Raw genomic sequence first — 15,857 nt, 5'->3', positions numbered from 1 at the left:
AAAAAAATAAGCATACTATACAAAGAACTGAAGCAATATAATTTAAACATGCCATCAAGCTATAAACCATATATACAGAGAAACATACGCCTATACAAACAGACCACTTTAGTACAAGGTAATTCTGCTGAGGTTTTTGGAGGAAATCATGACAGATAAAGAAAATCAGACCAAAGAAGTTGGATGTTGCTTCTCTAAGTAATCTGTTCAGAAATCTCATGCAACACCACCATCCTTCTCGAGCAGACATTTATTACAGTTTTGGCTATACATAGCTCTCCCTACAATTTCTGGACTCCCTTCCTGTACAGAGGTAGATTCCTGTAGGTGTTCTGATATTGCACCATGTAAGTATACTGCTTTAATTATAAGGAACAACTTACAAAGGCTAATTTATGGTATCATCTCATTGTGTGCATCCAGGTAGCACAGCAATCAAATTCATTTGCACTTGGAAGAAAACATCCCTCAGCGTGAAATGTTTTGTTATTTAGGTGGAGGCAGTTCTATTAACAGCCTCCCACTAAGAGAACTCTCTCTTGTCATGAGGGTAACACAAAAAGTCTGCCTCTCTCCTTTTGAGCCTCTGTTTAGCCAATGCAGGCACTTGCATCGACTTCACTGATGCCTTTATCCTGTCCACTGTGTTCAAGGTAAATGTGGATTTCAAATACAGACAGGTTTTTGCAGTATTGGATCCTACTCATACAAGCGGTTTTAAGGTTTGGAAATTTGCAAGAAGGTTCACTCAAACTGCCTGAAATGATGAAAAAAAGCCCATCCACACTCTCAAACTGGAAAAAGAAAGCTGAAACTCTGCTACCCGCAAACAGCTATTAATCGTGAACAAACTGGATGCTACCAGGAAAATGTGAACACATCTGGCAGTAGGTTGAGGTTTTTTTGTCCATCACATTCTTAAACAACCCTCTGACAATTCATGAGGCTGCAGAAAAGCCTGCATGCAAATATTAAGACATCTGTTAACTGAAACCTCTACAGCGTGATTAAAAAAGTAAGGGCACCAGAATTCATGATGCCAATGAATAGTAACTTTGATGAGCTCACAAGCACTGCAAAGTATTTCTTCCAGAGGCACGCCATTAAGTTATTTTTACAGAAGTCTGTCAACATGGAGAGAAATGAAAGAACAATCTGGTATTGTGTACCAAAACATGAGAGACTACTAGTGCTGCGCGTCTGGCTCAGCAGATCTAGCCACGCTGCCGTATGCACAGGCTGATGTGACAGTGCTTATGCATGTTCTGTTCTCACGCAAAGCCAGACAAAGTAAGCAGCACCACTCTTCCTAGCTGCAAGTTTCTCAGAAAACTTACCAGGAAACAGAAGTTCTCTTTTCATACCAGCCAACCTGTCTGGAACTATTTTTAATGAGGACTGCATTATAACCATTTAGTGTTACTGTCCCAAGTTCAGTTTACAGGAAGCAGCCTGGTCCTTACAAACTGTTACATCCGTAAGGAATGGTGACTAGTTTGGAACTGAACAGCTTCTGTTAAAACACGGATCGAAGGCATACATGAATTCATTACACTTCTCCAGATACACACTCATCCCTGGAAAGGTTTTTTTTTGTTAACAAGGCAAGTAAATCCCAAGTTACAATCACAAAGCAACAATATTGAATCTCATGACAAAAGGGACTGCGTGCCTAGGAGTGGGAGTCAAATAATGTTGTGTTCTTGGGGGAGCCCATTTTATGAAGTGAAGGGAACCTTCATCAGGAATTACACTCCCTGCCCCTGGCAGAAAGTGCTTATGTACCCTGCAAGATCACACTTTCGAATAAAGAAATCCATTAAACACAGGAGATTACACACTGTAAAAGTTGAATGACAATGGCAGGAACCAGGGCTTCGAAGACTTCTCTTTCTGGTTTTAAAAAGCAATGGTTCTTCAGAAACAATCCACAGTTAGGAAGCATCTCATCCACGCGCTCGGCTAGTGCATAGCATCAGCAATTGCATAGAATGTTTCCAGTGCTGAACCTGTAACTGACCTAAGCAAATCTTTTGCAAGTTGGATTTATTACCATTTGATATCCAAATTGCTTGTGGTTTCATTTACTGCACTGTATTTGGTGTGCAAAGTTTCCTGGACCTTCTTAGAGTCCATGCCCTCCAGCCAGTCCTGGTACATCTTTTGTACGTGCATGTTGGTCTCTGGAAGTCGAACGGGTATGGCAGCATACACCTCTTCCATCTGGTTAAGCAGGGCTTTATCTGGTTTTCCATCTTCAGTTTGTGCCTGGCCTTTTCCATTTAGGCATCCTTAGGGGAAAAAAAAAAAGCCACAAGGGTCAGTGATATGAAGAGGAAGTTCAACTTGGAATTCTGTTTTCATACTTGTCTAAAGAAAAGATAGTTGTTTCTTTATGTAAACTAACCCCCATGCTGTTAGAGTTTGTGTTTACTTCCAGTGATGCCAATATCAACATCATCTTAACGTTTCCATACCAACAATCTTTCTCTGCTCTCTCCATGGTTTTATGATCTTAATCATGTTCCTTGTCTTTTCCTGCCCTTGACAACCACCATTTCAGAGTATTTCCTCTGAGGTTTGCAGTAATGATGAGAGCCATGCTGTCACTTATTTATAGGTCAGAGGAGAGCAAATAACATTGTGGTTAATTTCAGAAAACCCAATCAATTTCCAAGCCAACCCTGCACATGTAATTTGTGCTCTGGGCCATTTGTTAGATAGTAAATGTTTTAGGTTATTAAGGGAGAATTAAATTAGGTGCCTGCCTGTAGGACAACTTTCCTTTGAGATTCAAGATGTGTGTGCAGAACAGTTGGACCCACAGTTACTCTTACCTCCTGGGCAGGCAAGAACTTCTACAAAATGGTATAAAAACTTTCCTTTTTTCAACTTCAGGACCATGTTTTGGATATTTCTAAAGCCATAAGCTGCTGCAAAACGCAGCACTGTCTCACCATCCTTTTCAAGGGTAACTTCTTGGAAGTCCTTGTTCCTGTAAAGACACAGAGAGAACGTTTTAAACCCCTGCCTTACCAAAGGGATGATCCGACTATGTGAGTTTGTATTCAGCTGCTCAGAAGAGAATGGAACAAGTGTTAAAATTGAGAGTAAGGTGAACTCTGCTAGTTTCTAAACTGAGTTAAGCAGAAATTGGAGTTGAATCTTCAGGATAAATTATATTTAATTAAGGGTAAGTTATTAATATAATTAAAGCTAGCAGGAGCTGCTTTACAGCAATGAATTTACAAATTTGTAACATCAAAGAGCCAGGTTAGCATTAACTGCGTTAGGGTTCACTGTAGCACCAGCTAAACCGGGGAGGTCAGACTGGACATTAGGAAGCATTTCTTTACTGAGAGGATGGTCAAACACTGGAATGAGCTTCCTGGAGAGGTGGTCAATGCCCCATGCCTGTCAGGGTTTACAAGGCATGCGGATAAGGCCCTTAACATGCTTTAACTTGTGGTGGTTAAACTAGATGATTGCTGTAGGTCCCTTCCAACCGAAAATATTCAATTCTAACTAGCCCCTCCTACATAACAAGGATACAAAACTCTCAACTTACTTTAGTGCTTTGTAGGTGATTTCCTTGACATCCATGCCAAAAAGCTCCTTTGCAGCATGTTTGAAAATGTGCTCCAGGTAACCATCAGATCTCTTCCCTTCATGCCTTACTACATCGCCCTCCTTTATTTCATCAAACCTTAGAAAACAACAGAAAGGAAGATCAACATTTTATTCCTTCTCTTCAATACAGTATGGTTTTCTACCTTGTCTGTCTCCTCCACCAAAAATAATTTTATAGTAGTGATGAGAACATACTAACATATTTGTTTCTCACAGCTTAAAAAAATTGTAACTATTCAGGACAGCAGTAAGATGACTGAAAAAAACCAAAGGGATGCGCAGAACTTTCCATGTTCAGAAAGCTCAAGCAACACTAATTTATAAGAGCGCACATTCAGCACAGCCTGAAGACTTGGTTAACAGCCATTCACTGATCAGGAGGCATTTTTGGGGAAAAAAACCACAAATTAATCCCTCAGTCTGTGAGAATAAACAAGTACTTCAGAAGTTACAAGGTTCTGCTCACAAACCATTCTCCTCCTCCAGGAGCTGTCTGTTACGGTCTGTAACACTGTGCCACTCAAAGAACACCGATCAGGACAGTTACAACCAGACTAGAACACTGTCCTTCTAAACTAGTGCCTCACTATAGCTCAGGAAAGAAAATGAGTGAGGTCATATCCCATAGTCACAGCATTCACCTGGGGGTTCAACTCTCCCTCCGTTACAAACAGCACAAGTTTGCACTTGGTGGGCACGAGGGGCTGTGGTCTAAACTGGGATGTACGCTGGTGATCACCAAAGACTGCGGCTCTGCAGGTTCACGCTCCTTTCTGCTGAAGGAGTTGATAGGGGGGTGTGGGAACACTTGTTTCAGGAAGAGACATTCGTCTCCAGATCAGCCAGTGGACAGATGGTGGCCTTTGCTCTTGCGTGTAAAAGCCTCTCCAGATACAGCCTCATCGCTTCTTCCCAGAGCTTCCAGGCAGGACCTTCCCCGGCCTTGCTGCAGCAGCCCGAGCACAGTGCTCAGCCATGAAACCACAGTGACAACTATCAGAGCAAACACCTTACTAACACAAAATGCTGAAGTTTTAGTAACAACAGAAAACTACTTGTATCATTGAAGAGCTGAAGTTTACAAATTTAGGATGTCCATCCCTCCTGTGTTGTGCCCTTGCATCTACTTAAGAACTACTGCAACTTTCATGCCTTTTTTTAAGTGTCTTTGGGTGGTTTCATTTCCTGTCTTCTACTTTTAGCCAATTGCTATCTGTTAGCGTTCCCTAGCTATAGAAGTGAATTGAGAACTCAAAACACAACTTACTCTGCAAAGTCTAGTTTTAAAACCCCAGAAAAACAAAAATACATGTCATCAGGTCTCACAGCTTGAACCAGTATTATCAATTAGTCCTTTTAAAAATTAACATTATTTTCCAACATAAATTGATCCAATAAAACAGGTATATTCTGAGTAAGAACTTGTTCCTTCATTAGGCTAATATAGAAATAAATTACCATCTCTATGCGATTATGTCTGTAAGAACTTTTATTTATGTAATTCCCAGTCTGTGTAGCAATCTCTCTCTGGTAGAAGTAATTGTAGGAGCTACACTACAAACACAGCTCTGAAAATGTTACCACTTAAATTTCTCCAGTCTAGACAAGGTCCAAGGATACTAACTGAAAGTGAAAAGGATTTTTAAAACTTCCGGAGCTTTCTGTTTTATGAAAGAAAGCACTTTTATTGCTCCTCCACCACCACGTTGGAAAGATACCAAGTAACATCTGTTGCACTTGAACAAAGATCACCGAGCAGCGAGACCAGCCTTTGTAAGTAAGCCCGAGAGTTAAAAGGACATGCGTGCTGCTCTCTGAGCCAGTCTACAGTAAATAAACAAACTCTCTTCAATGCTTTGGGTGATTTTCATCCAAAGCATTTCAATTTTATCTCATCTTGAAAAAAACCTGCTGTCTTCAGTATGTATTTTAAAAAAATAATTCCTATTTCCTGAAAGGGTGATAATTCTATCAGTTCTACATCAACCTATTAGGGGAACTGCAAATTTACTGTCAAGACGCTGCTCTGAATGAGAGGGAAGCACAGAACAGATGGTCAACCCCATGACTGCATCCCCGCATCTTTGTGTGAGGCCAGACTGTGGAGGGGGCAGATCAGACTGTTCAGCTTCACACAGGCTCAAGCAGAGGAGAGCTGAGTGGGGTCAGCACTTCAAGACAGTCACATGTGCTAGTACGTCATGAACTTGATGTAATCAAATCTAACATTACTGCACTGAAATAAGGAGCTACATAAAGCTTCAAAAATAATGAATTTTAAAGGAGTCGATAGATAGGAGTCATTACCTCAAATTATCTGCTTCGTATTTAGACAGTATACATAGTTTTAAATTAACTGTTTAGTATTACTTTTATACGTAGCAATGAACATCTACAATCCTCTGGGGTTTTTTGGCCCCTATATAAAGGACAAGGCTTTAGTGTACTTAGGCTTTGATGCAGGTTGGTTTTTTTTTTTTTAAAGTAACATTCTTTTGAAAACTCTCACATTTACATTGCGTATGCTCGAAGGTGTAGTCATTTGTCATCAAAATCAGGAAGGAAACCACAACAAAACTACTTACAAACTATCTACAGCTACTCCAGTCACATCTTTCATAGACACATTTTTCTGTTCCATTATTTGGGCAATTTCACCTGTAGGAAAAGATATAACATTTTACTTCAGCACAAAGCAAAATGCACATGCTGTGCCTCTGCTGGAGCTTGCTGTCGCAACACCTGTACACGCTTACAGCCACATTCTGCAGTTCTTACGGCAGTCAGTTCCCTCCCGTTACTGAGAAGCCTGACACTCCCAACCCTGAAGAACAGGGCCTTCAGCTTGCTTCAAACTTTGCATACTGCTAGCCCTTCTGTTAGGTAAAGATTGGAAGATGTTTCTACACTGTCAGGGAAAAAGGAAGATACAGAGTTTGGATATTAAGCCTAAAAACAAGAGCTGCATCACAAAGCCACTGGTGGAACGGAATGAGTAATCCCAGTGGAGATTAAATAATGACCATAGACAAGTAAGACAATGTTTTTAAATATAGATTTGCGTAACTCTTACCGTTCTCAAGAAGGTGACAAAACCAAAAACACACACCTGCATCTTGTTTTCAGATGAATACCAACTTAGAAGGAAAGTTATTTTTTGCTTTGCCTTCTCTGTACAATACCTACACTGCCAGGAGCACACAACTTGTACTTACTCTTAAAGCAGAAAAAAAGCCAAGCTTACAAGTAAAGCAGACTTGAAGAAAGTCAGGCAGAAAGGCTATTCTAACAATGGTGATTCACTCATAACTTTAGAAAGAGTAGAAGGTTTAACCTGATGTCAGAACACAATCAACTTCTTGGGAATTATACAAGGCAGTGTAGAAATCCTCCCGCAAGGCTTCCAGTTTTTTGTCATAACAAGGCGCCACAATTATATGGAAAATTTTATCAGGAGACAAGTTCTGTGGAACATAGAAGACAGCATGTGTGAACGCCATGAAAAGCAAAAGACAAGGTGTGAGTAATGACGAGGGCAAAAATCACATCAGAAACTCTCTGCAGGTAATACCAGTAACCAGTCCCCAGCAATTCAGCTTAAAGACTGCCGCACACAGGTTTTGTCAGATGTCACAAAGCACCAGCACCAAACATCCAAAGCCAGTCTTCTGGCTCCAACTTTTACTCATGCCTTCAGACTACATTTTCTGCAGCTTCCGATTGCCTTAGGAAGTGAAAGCAAGTCAGGAGTTCAGAATTCCGTTTTCTAGCTGTCACTCATTCACTTTCACCCACAGCACAGCCATCAATATTCCCCTATGAGGAAACAGCAATACTTTCCTGCCTGATGTGGATGCAGTTAAATTTAAGTATGATATGTAAAAAGAACAGCGACTTTTTCAACATAAGATGGAGAGATATAAAGGTTAGTTCCTAGGATACAGTGCTTTTATTGATCCCAGGTAAAAGAACATTTCTACATTATTTTCCTGTGCTCCTGTTTTGGCTGTGCTGTAGAACTATGCAAGCGGCATTTAACAAGAGCCTCTTTAGCTACCCGGGATTTCGTTTTATCCATAAATATTTCAATCCATGTTGCACTGGGAATGCAACCAGCTGCCAGCTCACACTGCACCTCATCAAGTGAGGTTCTTTGTACGTTCTTCTTATCATGGGCACTTGTATAACAGCAGAGCACCGCTTAGTCTTCAAGTAAAGAATAAACAATTCAGGAAGATGATTTACCACTTCGTAATACACCAAGAGATATATTTCTATTAAAACCCTCTAGCCCCCCTTTTTAGAAGGGTAGAATGGTACAAATAAATCAGAATTACTTACCTGCTGCCTAGCAAAGTAGCCCTTCACCAGGGAGCCCATGATCTGCTGTGGAGACTTTGCAGTGCAAATGTGAGTGGTCACCAGATTGGTAAGTACCCTTTCAGCATACCGGATCCAACCTAGATCGACAGAAAAGCAGTCAGGCAGCCGAGTGGCAGCAGTTACAGAACAGCTCGTAAAAATGAAGACACCTTTGTAGCAGGTAGGACAGTTCTGTGCAGGCTGGAAGCCCCACCTTGGGAACTGTAGGAAACCACAAGGCTCCATTATTAATAGTTTATACTTGGCTGTCAGTAATTCACTGTGACATTAATTCCAGACCTAGAAGCCGCTGTGAACTTCATGACCTATCACACCCTTTCTAATGCACAGATTTAACAAAGCAGAAAGAACAGGACACCAGCTAAGGGAGAATAAGCTCTTGGATCACCAGACACTACAACAAAAGTACTCTGTTCAGCTGCTTAATTGTAACTTCTTTTTCCTGAGATTTAATATCCCTGCACCCAGCTTGCCCCCTCTAGAACAGAAGAGTCACATGAAAGCATTATCACAAGATGCATATGGATTAAGCCTGGAAAAAACAGCTTCCTTTACTGCTGTTAGAGTCGCCACACCATCTTTAGAAATAGCCACGCACTCAACCACACACAGAGTAATCAACTGAAATCTCTCCATATTCAACATTCTGTCTTAGTTACTCAAAAGCCCCCTCCCTTTCCCCAGACTCCTTCATTTCAGCTGTGACAAGGAAGTTTCCTTAATGTCCAACTGCAACTTTAAGTCCAAGATATTACCTGCAAAGGACTTGAATTCCCTGGTGCTTGGTACAAAGGCTGTATTAGCATATTCTGAAGTATATCTAAAGCCTATTTCTTAAATGGCTTTACTCTCAAATGGTGTCAAAATAGAACAAAATCTGCTTCAAACAAAGTAAGGACAGCATTTCTGGAAGGTCATGCCCTTCTGCTGCAACTGTAGTTCATCACCACAGCACTCCTGCCATAAGACTAGTTCTTAGAAGTGGAATGTATTAGATATCGTGGCCATGAACTGTAAAGAAACGTCCCTAAATCCCAAGAGACTTCTGGCAGCTATTGCCCAAAGTAATTTCTTGAATTGTTTCTTTCCTTGCAGTAGATGGAAAAAGCGGCCAGTAGTTCCAGCTCCAAATGACCATTAGTCACTGTTTAATTACACGAGCAGCCTTGGTGAATGAGCAACAGGAGGCATTTATCTGCACTTGGCACACGCGCTGCCTCTTTCTGCCTACTCATCAACAGGGCCGAACCCCAGAGCCACAGTCATGGGAAGGCTGAGATACCCAGATCTGATACCGGGGCACCTCTGTACCCACACACCAACACCCTTCATAAATTCATTCAGATTCTTGGCCAGTTATTGGCTTGTGTTACCATCAAACGACAAGAAACCTTACACATCACTGTGGAAGTTCTTGCAGATGTACATCAGAACACATTATTTTTAGTGGTTTATCGTGAGCAGGCCACAAAGATGTGTACTATAAATATCTACAAATGAAGTACAGAAAAACTAAGAAAACGTGTGCTGCTGTAAACACCCATTCATGTAGAAGTAAATTAGTTTAGTTCACTGAGACAAAAGCATTTGAATCCTCAACAGTGAAGCTCTTTCTACTTATGCCATACGCCTGCCCCGCTGACCCGTTCTAGGGGTTCAGAGGTTGGCAATGCATTAAAAATGCTGGCTGGTTCCCAGAGCAAGCACTTCATGTTGCTTACCAATTTGGTTAATTACTGATCACGTCAGAGATATTGCATATACAATCAGTAGTTACACTGTTGTACCTTCAACAGGAAACAAAACCCCCCAAAAGTCAGCCTAGTTTCTTTCAAGAGAGCAGCAGGAGGCAAGATCAAAAAATTGCCCTTTTCCCAGGTTCTGGGACTGTATGGGCTTTGCCCTTTCGCTTGTGGAAGGTTTTACACCAGACCACCCCTGCAGAGCGTGATATTTCTATGGAAAGTTACACCCCAAAATAAGTAAGAGTAAAGCAGTTATATTGAGTTCACACTGACCTTGTACCTACAGAGCTATGTAAAAAACATTCTGTGATAAACACCCCCAGTAAACAACATTTCTGGGACAAATTTATGTGATCTGGGAATAGAGAGAGGAAGGAGAATGAGGAATAGAAAATGCAGCCAGGCAATTAAAGTCAGGAAACACAGTGAACAACCTTACTTTAACGATGACTGATCATTTTTTTTTCCTGTAATTGCTGTCAATGGGAATGAAGTACCACATGCTTTCAGAATGGTTGACAGTGGTATTTCAGTTCAGTTTTCCAGAAACAGAAAGTGCCCGTGCTTCTGCTAACACCTGTACCACAGCAGAGAGCTAACACCCTGGCTAGCACCGACAACAGAAACAATCTTTTGCAGAACAGACAAGCACAAGAAAAGCACTCCGTTAACTATGTAAAAATATTTCCAATGAGAGCAGCAGATAATCTGAGCTTTTCTAGAGAAAGAAAAATCAAAATTATCTCAGAAGTTCCAAAATCAATCCTCAGGTTTTGAATTTTTAATAAACCACATACAAGACAACAAACAGGGGGTTGTTAAACTTCACAGGTTTTACATGAAGAAAACCCAGCACGTCTGTTCCTGAAGATAGGAGCTAACACTAAGATAACAGTAACAGAAAAAAAAGACACTTCCTCTCTTTCTACATGTAGTTCCTAAAGCATAAGCCAGACACTTCCACTAGAGATACACGAAACAAAACTACTAGTGTAATTTAAATAACTGTATTTAAAATGTAAATCCATGACAGCAGCAGGTTCCGGGGCTCGCCCAACTCACTCCCTTGTCACAGTAACATTTCTTTAAAGAATGCAATCCACTGGGGTTATTCAAAGATAGAAATAAATATAAATGCAAAAATATTAGACTTTTGAGAAGCAACACCATGAACTCCAGGGTGGAGTTGGGGGGGCAGGTGAAGGAGTTACTTTCACCTATTTTTTGATATTAACTTTTTTAGGAATGTGACTTATACTTACACTGAAACGATGGTGTGCCAACAAATGGCAAAAGTAAGCAATGACTGAACATTCTCCATCTTTTCAGTTGAGATAAATGCAGGTTCTGCTCCCAACAGAACAAGTTCTCAGGTGCAAAACTCTCAGAGGTGAGACATTTAGTGAGTCAGGTCTGTGACATTTCAAGTGGGAATTATTTTGTGTTAGACATAACCATCTTGGTCATTAAGAGTAATGTCACCCACTGCTTTCCCCCAGGCTTAAGTGGCAAGTTCAAACCTTTCTGAAGATAACAGAGGTTGTGGTTTAGTTCTATCAGTTAGCAAAGTTCCTTCAAGATTCTTTTCAACAAGGAAACACCCTGTTAAACTTTGTGATGCGGACACACAAGCAGCAGCCACTACTCCTCAATTCCAGTTCGGATTAATTTCTCCTAAAGTCTTACACAAAGCACTAAAGCCCTCAGTGCTTCTGCACTTCAGTCCCACTATCTGGAGATTCCTATGCAATACACGCTTCTTCCAGAGAAGCTGATTCATAAATACCACATACATGCACTAGCACAGGAAATCAGTAGTTCGGGTTCTGTGTATTATCAGCGGCTGCAGACTGCAGCCAGGTTCTATTTTTTGAAGATCAACAATAGAACTTACACTCTTCACCTTCTAGAGAGCTCCAACTGAAGACAACTGTAAGATGCAGATAGGGAATTCATTGCGACCCGAGCACGTAAGGCCCTGCACTGGATTAGCACCCGCCTTAACCAGCGCCATCACACCCGTTCTTTGCATGGTTCACACTGACGGCTGTGGCACCTCACTTACACATGGGAAAGCTAATGATGCTTGTTGGAAACCAGTTCTGCTCTCCCAACAGCCCATGAAAGAACAGGCCCATCTCACAATGCACTAAGGATGGTCAGCGCGGCTGGTAACAAGTGCTTTGCGCAGTGTTCGCTATCTCTCAAAAGCGAAGCCAAGACGCTGTCAGTTTTGTATGGCTCCCAAATGAAAGCACTCCTTCCTTAGCTCCTCAGTTGTTCCAATGAGACTAGGCTGAAGTGCAGGAAGGTTGGAGAAACCAGATCTCACCAGGGCAAGCAGAGGCAAACATTGGTAAGGCATGTTCCTCCTGGTTCCTCCGCTGGTACCGCTGCACAAACTCCCGCTGGCTCTCCAGGATACTGAAGTCAGCAGCTATAGTGGTGTCAAATACATAATGCACCCCTACGAGAGAAAGCAGGAAGGAAAAGGGAATTACTAGAGTGTTTTCTACCTCACAGGGCTTCTTTCCCAGTTCCAGGTCTACAGAAAATCCTGGGTATATTCTTTCCCCTCTCCAAACTTCCACAATACATAGTAGAATCAAAAGAGAAACCATACATTGAAAAGCTATGTTCTAGATCATGAATTCTAAAGGACCACCAGCACTTCAAACAGTGGTCTGCTTCCTTACAAGAAGCTTGCCATTCAGTGTGTATTTTCTTTCTGCTTAGTTGAATGGGATTTCTGGGACTCCTGGGCTATACGCACGACTGCTCAAAAGCACTGTTCTTTTCAACACGTGGTGTTGCCTGTCATTATCCACACAACATACACCCAGCTAAGAGGCGTATCTTCCACTGCTGAGGCCGTCTGCAAAAGTACGCAAGCATATCACAAACGTAGCAGAGACCTTCTGTCTGCTTATTTAGCAACATACTCCCTACATGCCTACGTAATATTGAGCATGTCCCTGCAGCAAGCGAGGTGGAGATAATTAACACATTCTAGGAAAACTGGGCCCTCCAGAACAGCATTTCTTTTAGGTGAAGAAAATATACTGGGTACAGAGATGCTTTTCATCGAAACTATGAAAAATGAATATTGATACAGAGGGAAACAGTGTATAGGTTTATAACTGACCTTTTCCTTCCTCCCTCAAATACATCAAAAGAGTCCAAACCAATAGGCAAAGTCTTTTTTGGTTTTTACATAAAACTTTCAATATGTGGTATAAAAAACAAGGAAAATACAGCTTTAACATAAAGTAGGCAGATACAGCAGTTCTTGCATGTAATTTCAAATTACAGAAAAAAACAGAACTGAGCATCTTCTAGAGATACAATGTGTTGAAAGCAGTGGAAGGCACTTAGGATAATAATTCCCTCCTCCCTCAAGTTACAAAATAATCCAAAATTGCAGTCTGTGACCAAATCCCCCCTGATCTCTTGGAAGGGAAGGTTTTGAAGACAGCTCTAGAATTGTCCTTCTCGTCTGCGACCTTTGCTGTCAGTAGGGCAGTACCTCCAGTCCGTTCCTGAAACTGGTGCGTGCCACACTGGTGCGCTGTCATTAATACCCGAGAGCGCACCTCTCAAACTCTGAACTGTGCAATGACGCTTTACGGCTGCGTAACAAAGAATTCTGCTGAGGAAGCAAAGACCTCAAATAGTCTCCCCTTTCTGCTCCACCTTGGTAACAACCCCAAACTTACCGAGACTTTTGAGGAAACCACAGAGTCTCCTGGCTGCATCATTCACAGAGAGATTGAACTTAGCAGCAAAATAAGGCAATGACTGAGGGCACAGAGACACTGCCAACACTTTGTGTTTTGAGGTATCACATTTCTGGTGAACAAAACAAAAACAAAGGAAACAACGTAGTAATTACAAAAGGATATAGAGCTCTCTACTTTCCCTCCCCTTTTCCACTCCAGCAGTTACTCCTCAGTGTCCTGTGACGCAATGGGCCACATCATTAAAACCACCAGGAAAAAGCTATCACTTTTCCTGAGGGCAGGACAGGACGTTCCTCTGATCCTGCCACTAGATCATCTAATCATCTGTAGATGTTTATTTTATCTAACTCAGGGAGATCCTTCCCTCCTAGGACAACTCTGGCGTTGGTCTCCCAATGGAGACATTCAGCTCCTATAACATTCTGCAGTATGAAACATTCTAGCAAGGATGAAAAGCGCTGCACATTTAAACATTAATAAATAAACTGATGTTTACAGGAGCATGGGCATTTGAAGCTACAAAGCCAGCCCAGCAAATTACAGATCTGGGTATTTATCACCCCTGAACCACAGACTAATCTGATAGTGCAGTAACGAGGCAGTTACATTTTCCAGAATCGTTACTTCTGCAGGTGCAGAAGGTAACTTTCCTCTGCCGTTCCGGTTAACTGCATGATCTTGCATATCTAGTGCAAAATTATTTTAAGTACTTCAGTGATCATCTGGCATGCAGTTTTCACTTCCTCTTTGGAAAAAAAATACATTCTAACAAATCTTCACATTATCTGTCTTGGGAAACCAAGGTGCTTAGTCATTCTGTAATTGCCTCCTCCTCACAGAAAACTGTGTTACTGTTTGTGTCACGTTACCTTATTAAGGTTAAGAATACGAAAGAGCTCCTTCTGATTCTGTTGGAAAACTCTGGCTCCTTCTTCCGATGTCATACAATTGTCACAAGCTAGGCAGTCGCTAAGGAGTATTTTAGCATTAGCCAATGTATGAAACTCATTCCTCTGGGGAAAAAAAAAAGGAAATAAGTATTTCATAGTGATCAACCAATTTTCAACCCTCTGCAATGACCCAGCTGAAGAGCAAACACGCTGCCACTGTTCTGTTAAGACAATCCATGACACTCGCGTAACATCCAAGATTATTTAGAAACAAAATAATTTGATCCATCCTTCTTTATGGCCCTGCTCCTATTATTACTGTGAAACTGAAAAATGTTTAAGTGTAAACACAGGCCTAAATTTAGCCCTCTAATAACTTGATTTGCATTGAATTTCAGAACAGGCCCCAGCAACTTACCCAGCAACTCCAAAAAGTTTTACTTGAACTATTAAACCCCTCTAATAGCCAGGTGCCTCTCTAACAGCAAGATGGCTTTGGCTTTTTACCACGAGGAGACAGCAGAACACAGTCCTACAGTTACACTGAACACAACTAACAAGAATTTCGTACTTCTGGCTACAACAGTGTGGCAGCTCACATGTGGGAAGGAGAAGCACTTGGAGAGAAGTGCAACACAACCAGCTTACTTGAAAACAACCCAAAACAACCAAAAAAACCCTCAATTAAGAATCCATTCCCAGGGAATTAGTTCTGTGTTGAAGAGCCAGAAGTGATCTGTAAGTTTTTCTAATATAAAGAAGAAATTTTATGCACTTATACTATCAAAATTCCTCTTTCCTCCTTGCAAGCTCCGTCTCCGTTTTAAGGACTTCATGTAATATTTCTGACACTAAAAAAAAAAACTATTTTAGAACTTTCTGTTCAGTGTTTACATTGTCAGTGGTTTTTTATTTCACCATTTTTAGAGTCTTGATTCTCATATTATGTCTAGAAGTGCTCATAACTGCTTACAACTGCTTGCTAATTAGCGTTCTATGTAGTACCTCTACTCATAATCTCCTCTGGGAAACACAACAAAAAACACCAACAGGCCTGACTATATTACAATTTTTAGGAGGAATGTTACCTCTTCAAACCCATCATTTGATGGTTCAACAGATGTACTTTGCGTATCGTTTTTCTGTTTTTTACTGCATTCCTAAAACAGAACATAAAATAACATACGTTACACAAGAATGTCTTTGACAAACTGTTTGCATCACCGAGAACTAATCCACTTCTTTCACCGATTTTTGGCAGTGTCAGATCTACATCTTTATAGCCAATGCCTTGTTTCCAAAGCGCATTTGCTACGGTGTCAGTAATTCCCCAGAAATTCACTTGCTTCTTCCGTTTTACAGCCCCGACCGGTGTTTTTTACCCACACGGGGAAGCCTTGGCCGAGCACGGCAGCAGCTCCGCGGCGCTACGTGACGGCTCCGAGCGCAGCCGACAGCCGCGTCCCGCG

General features: G+C 41.4%; 1 protein-coding gene across 1 annotated transcript; it reads right to left on the bottom strand.

Annotated features, from left to right (window-relative positions):
- Window positions 1-1,985: 1,985 nt before the first annotated feature.
- On the bottom strand, window positions 1,986-15,557 carry NARF (nuclear prelamin A recognition factor). Its single transcript, XM_010136924.1, has 10 exons — window positions 15,477-15,557; window positions 14,368-14,511; window positions 13,475-13,607; window positions 12,091-12,225; window positions 7,972-8,090; window positions 6,965-7,094; window positions 6,216-6,288; window positions 3,569-3,706; window positions 2,838-2,995; window positions 1,986-2,291 (listed from the first exon to the last, which is right to left on the bottom strand). Exons 2-10 carry the CDS (start codon window positions 14,440-14,442, stop codon window positions 2,050-2,052), a joined length of 1,203 nt encoding a protein of 400 aa, XP_010135226.1. The 5' UTR covers window positions 14,443-14,511; window positions 15,477-15,557; the 3' UTR covers window positions 1,986-2,049.
- Window positions 15,558-15,857: the final 300 nt, after the last annotated feature.

The sequence above is a fragment of the Buceros rhinoceros genome, unplaced genomic scaffold (assembly GCF_000710305.1).
Source record: "Buceros rhinoceros silvestris isolate BGI_N320 unplaced genomic scaffold, ASM71030v1 scaffold32765, whole genome shotgun sequence".
In the NCBI taxonomy this organism is placed as follows: Eukaryota; Metazoa; Chordata; class Aves; order Bucerotiformes; family Bucerotidae; genus Buceros; species Buceros rhinoceros.
Note: the sequence above shows the minus strand (reverse complement) of the source record. Positions and strands in the feature narration are given on the sequence as shown.

What these genes read in the sequence shown, in the direction of transcription:
- NARF (XM_010136924.1), bottom strand. Translation starts at nt 14,442, where the DNA reads ATGACATCGGAAGAAGGAGCCAGAGTTTTCCAACAGAATCAGAAGGAG. An exon ending in GTATTCTTAACCTTAATAAG is followed by an intron (nt 13,608 to 14,367) that starts GTAACGTGACAC and finishes TTTGTTCACCAG; the next exon opens with AAATGTGATACCTCAAAACA. An exon ending in AGTTCTTGCCTGCCCAGGAG is followed by an intron (nt 2,292 to 2,837) that starts GTAAGAGTAACT and finishes TTTTCCCCTAAG; the next exon opens with GATGCCTAAATGGAAAAGGC.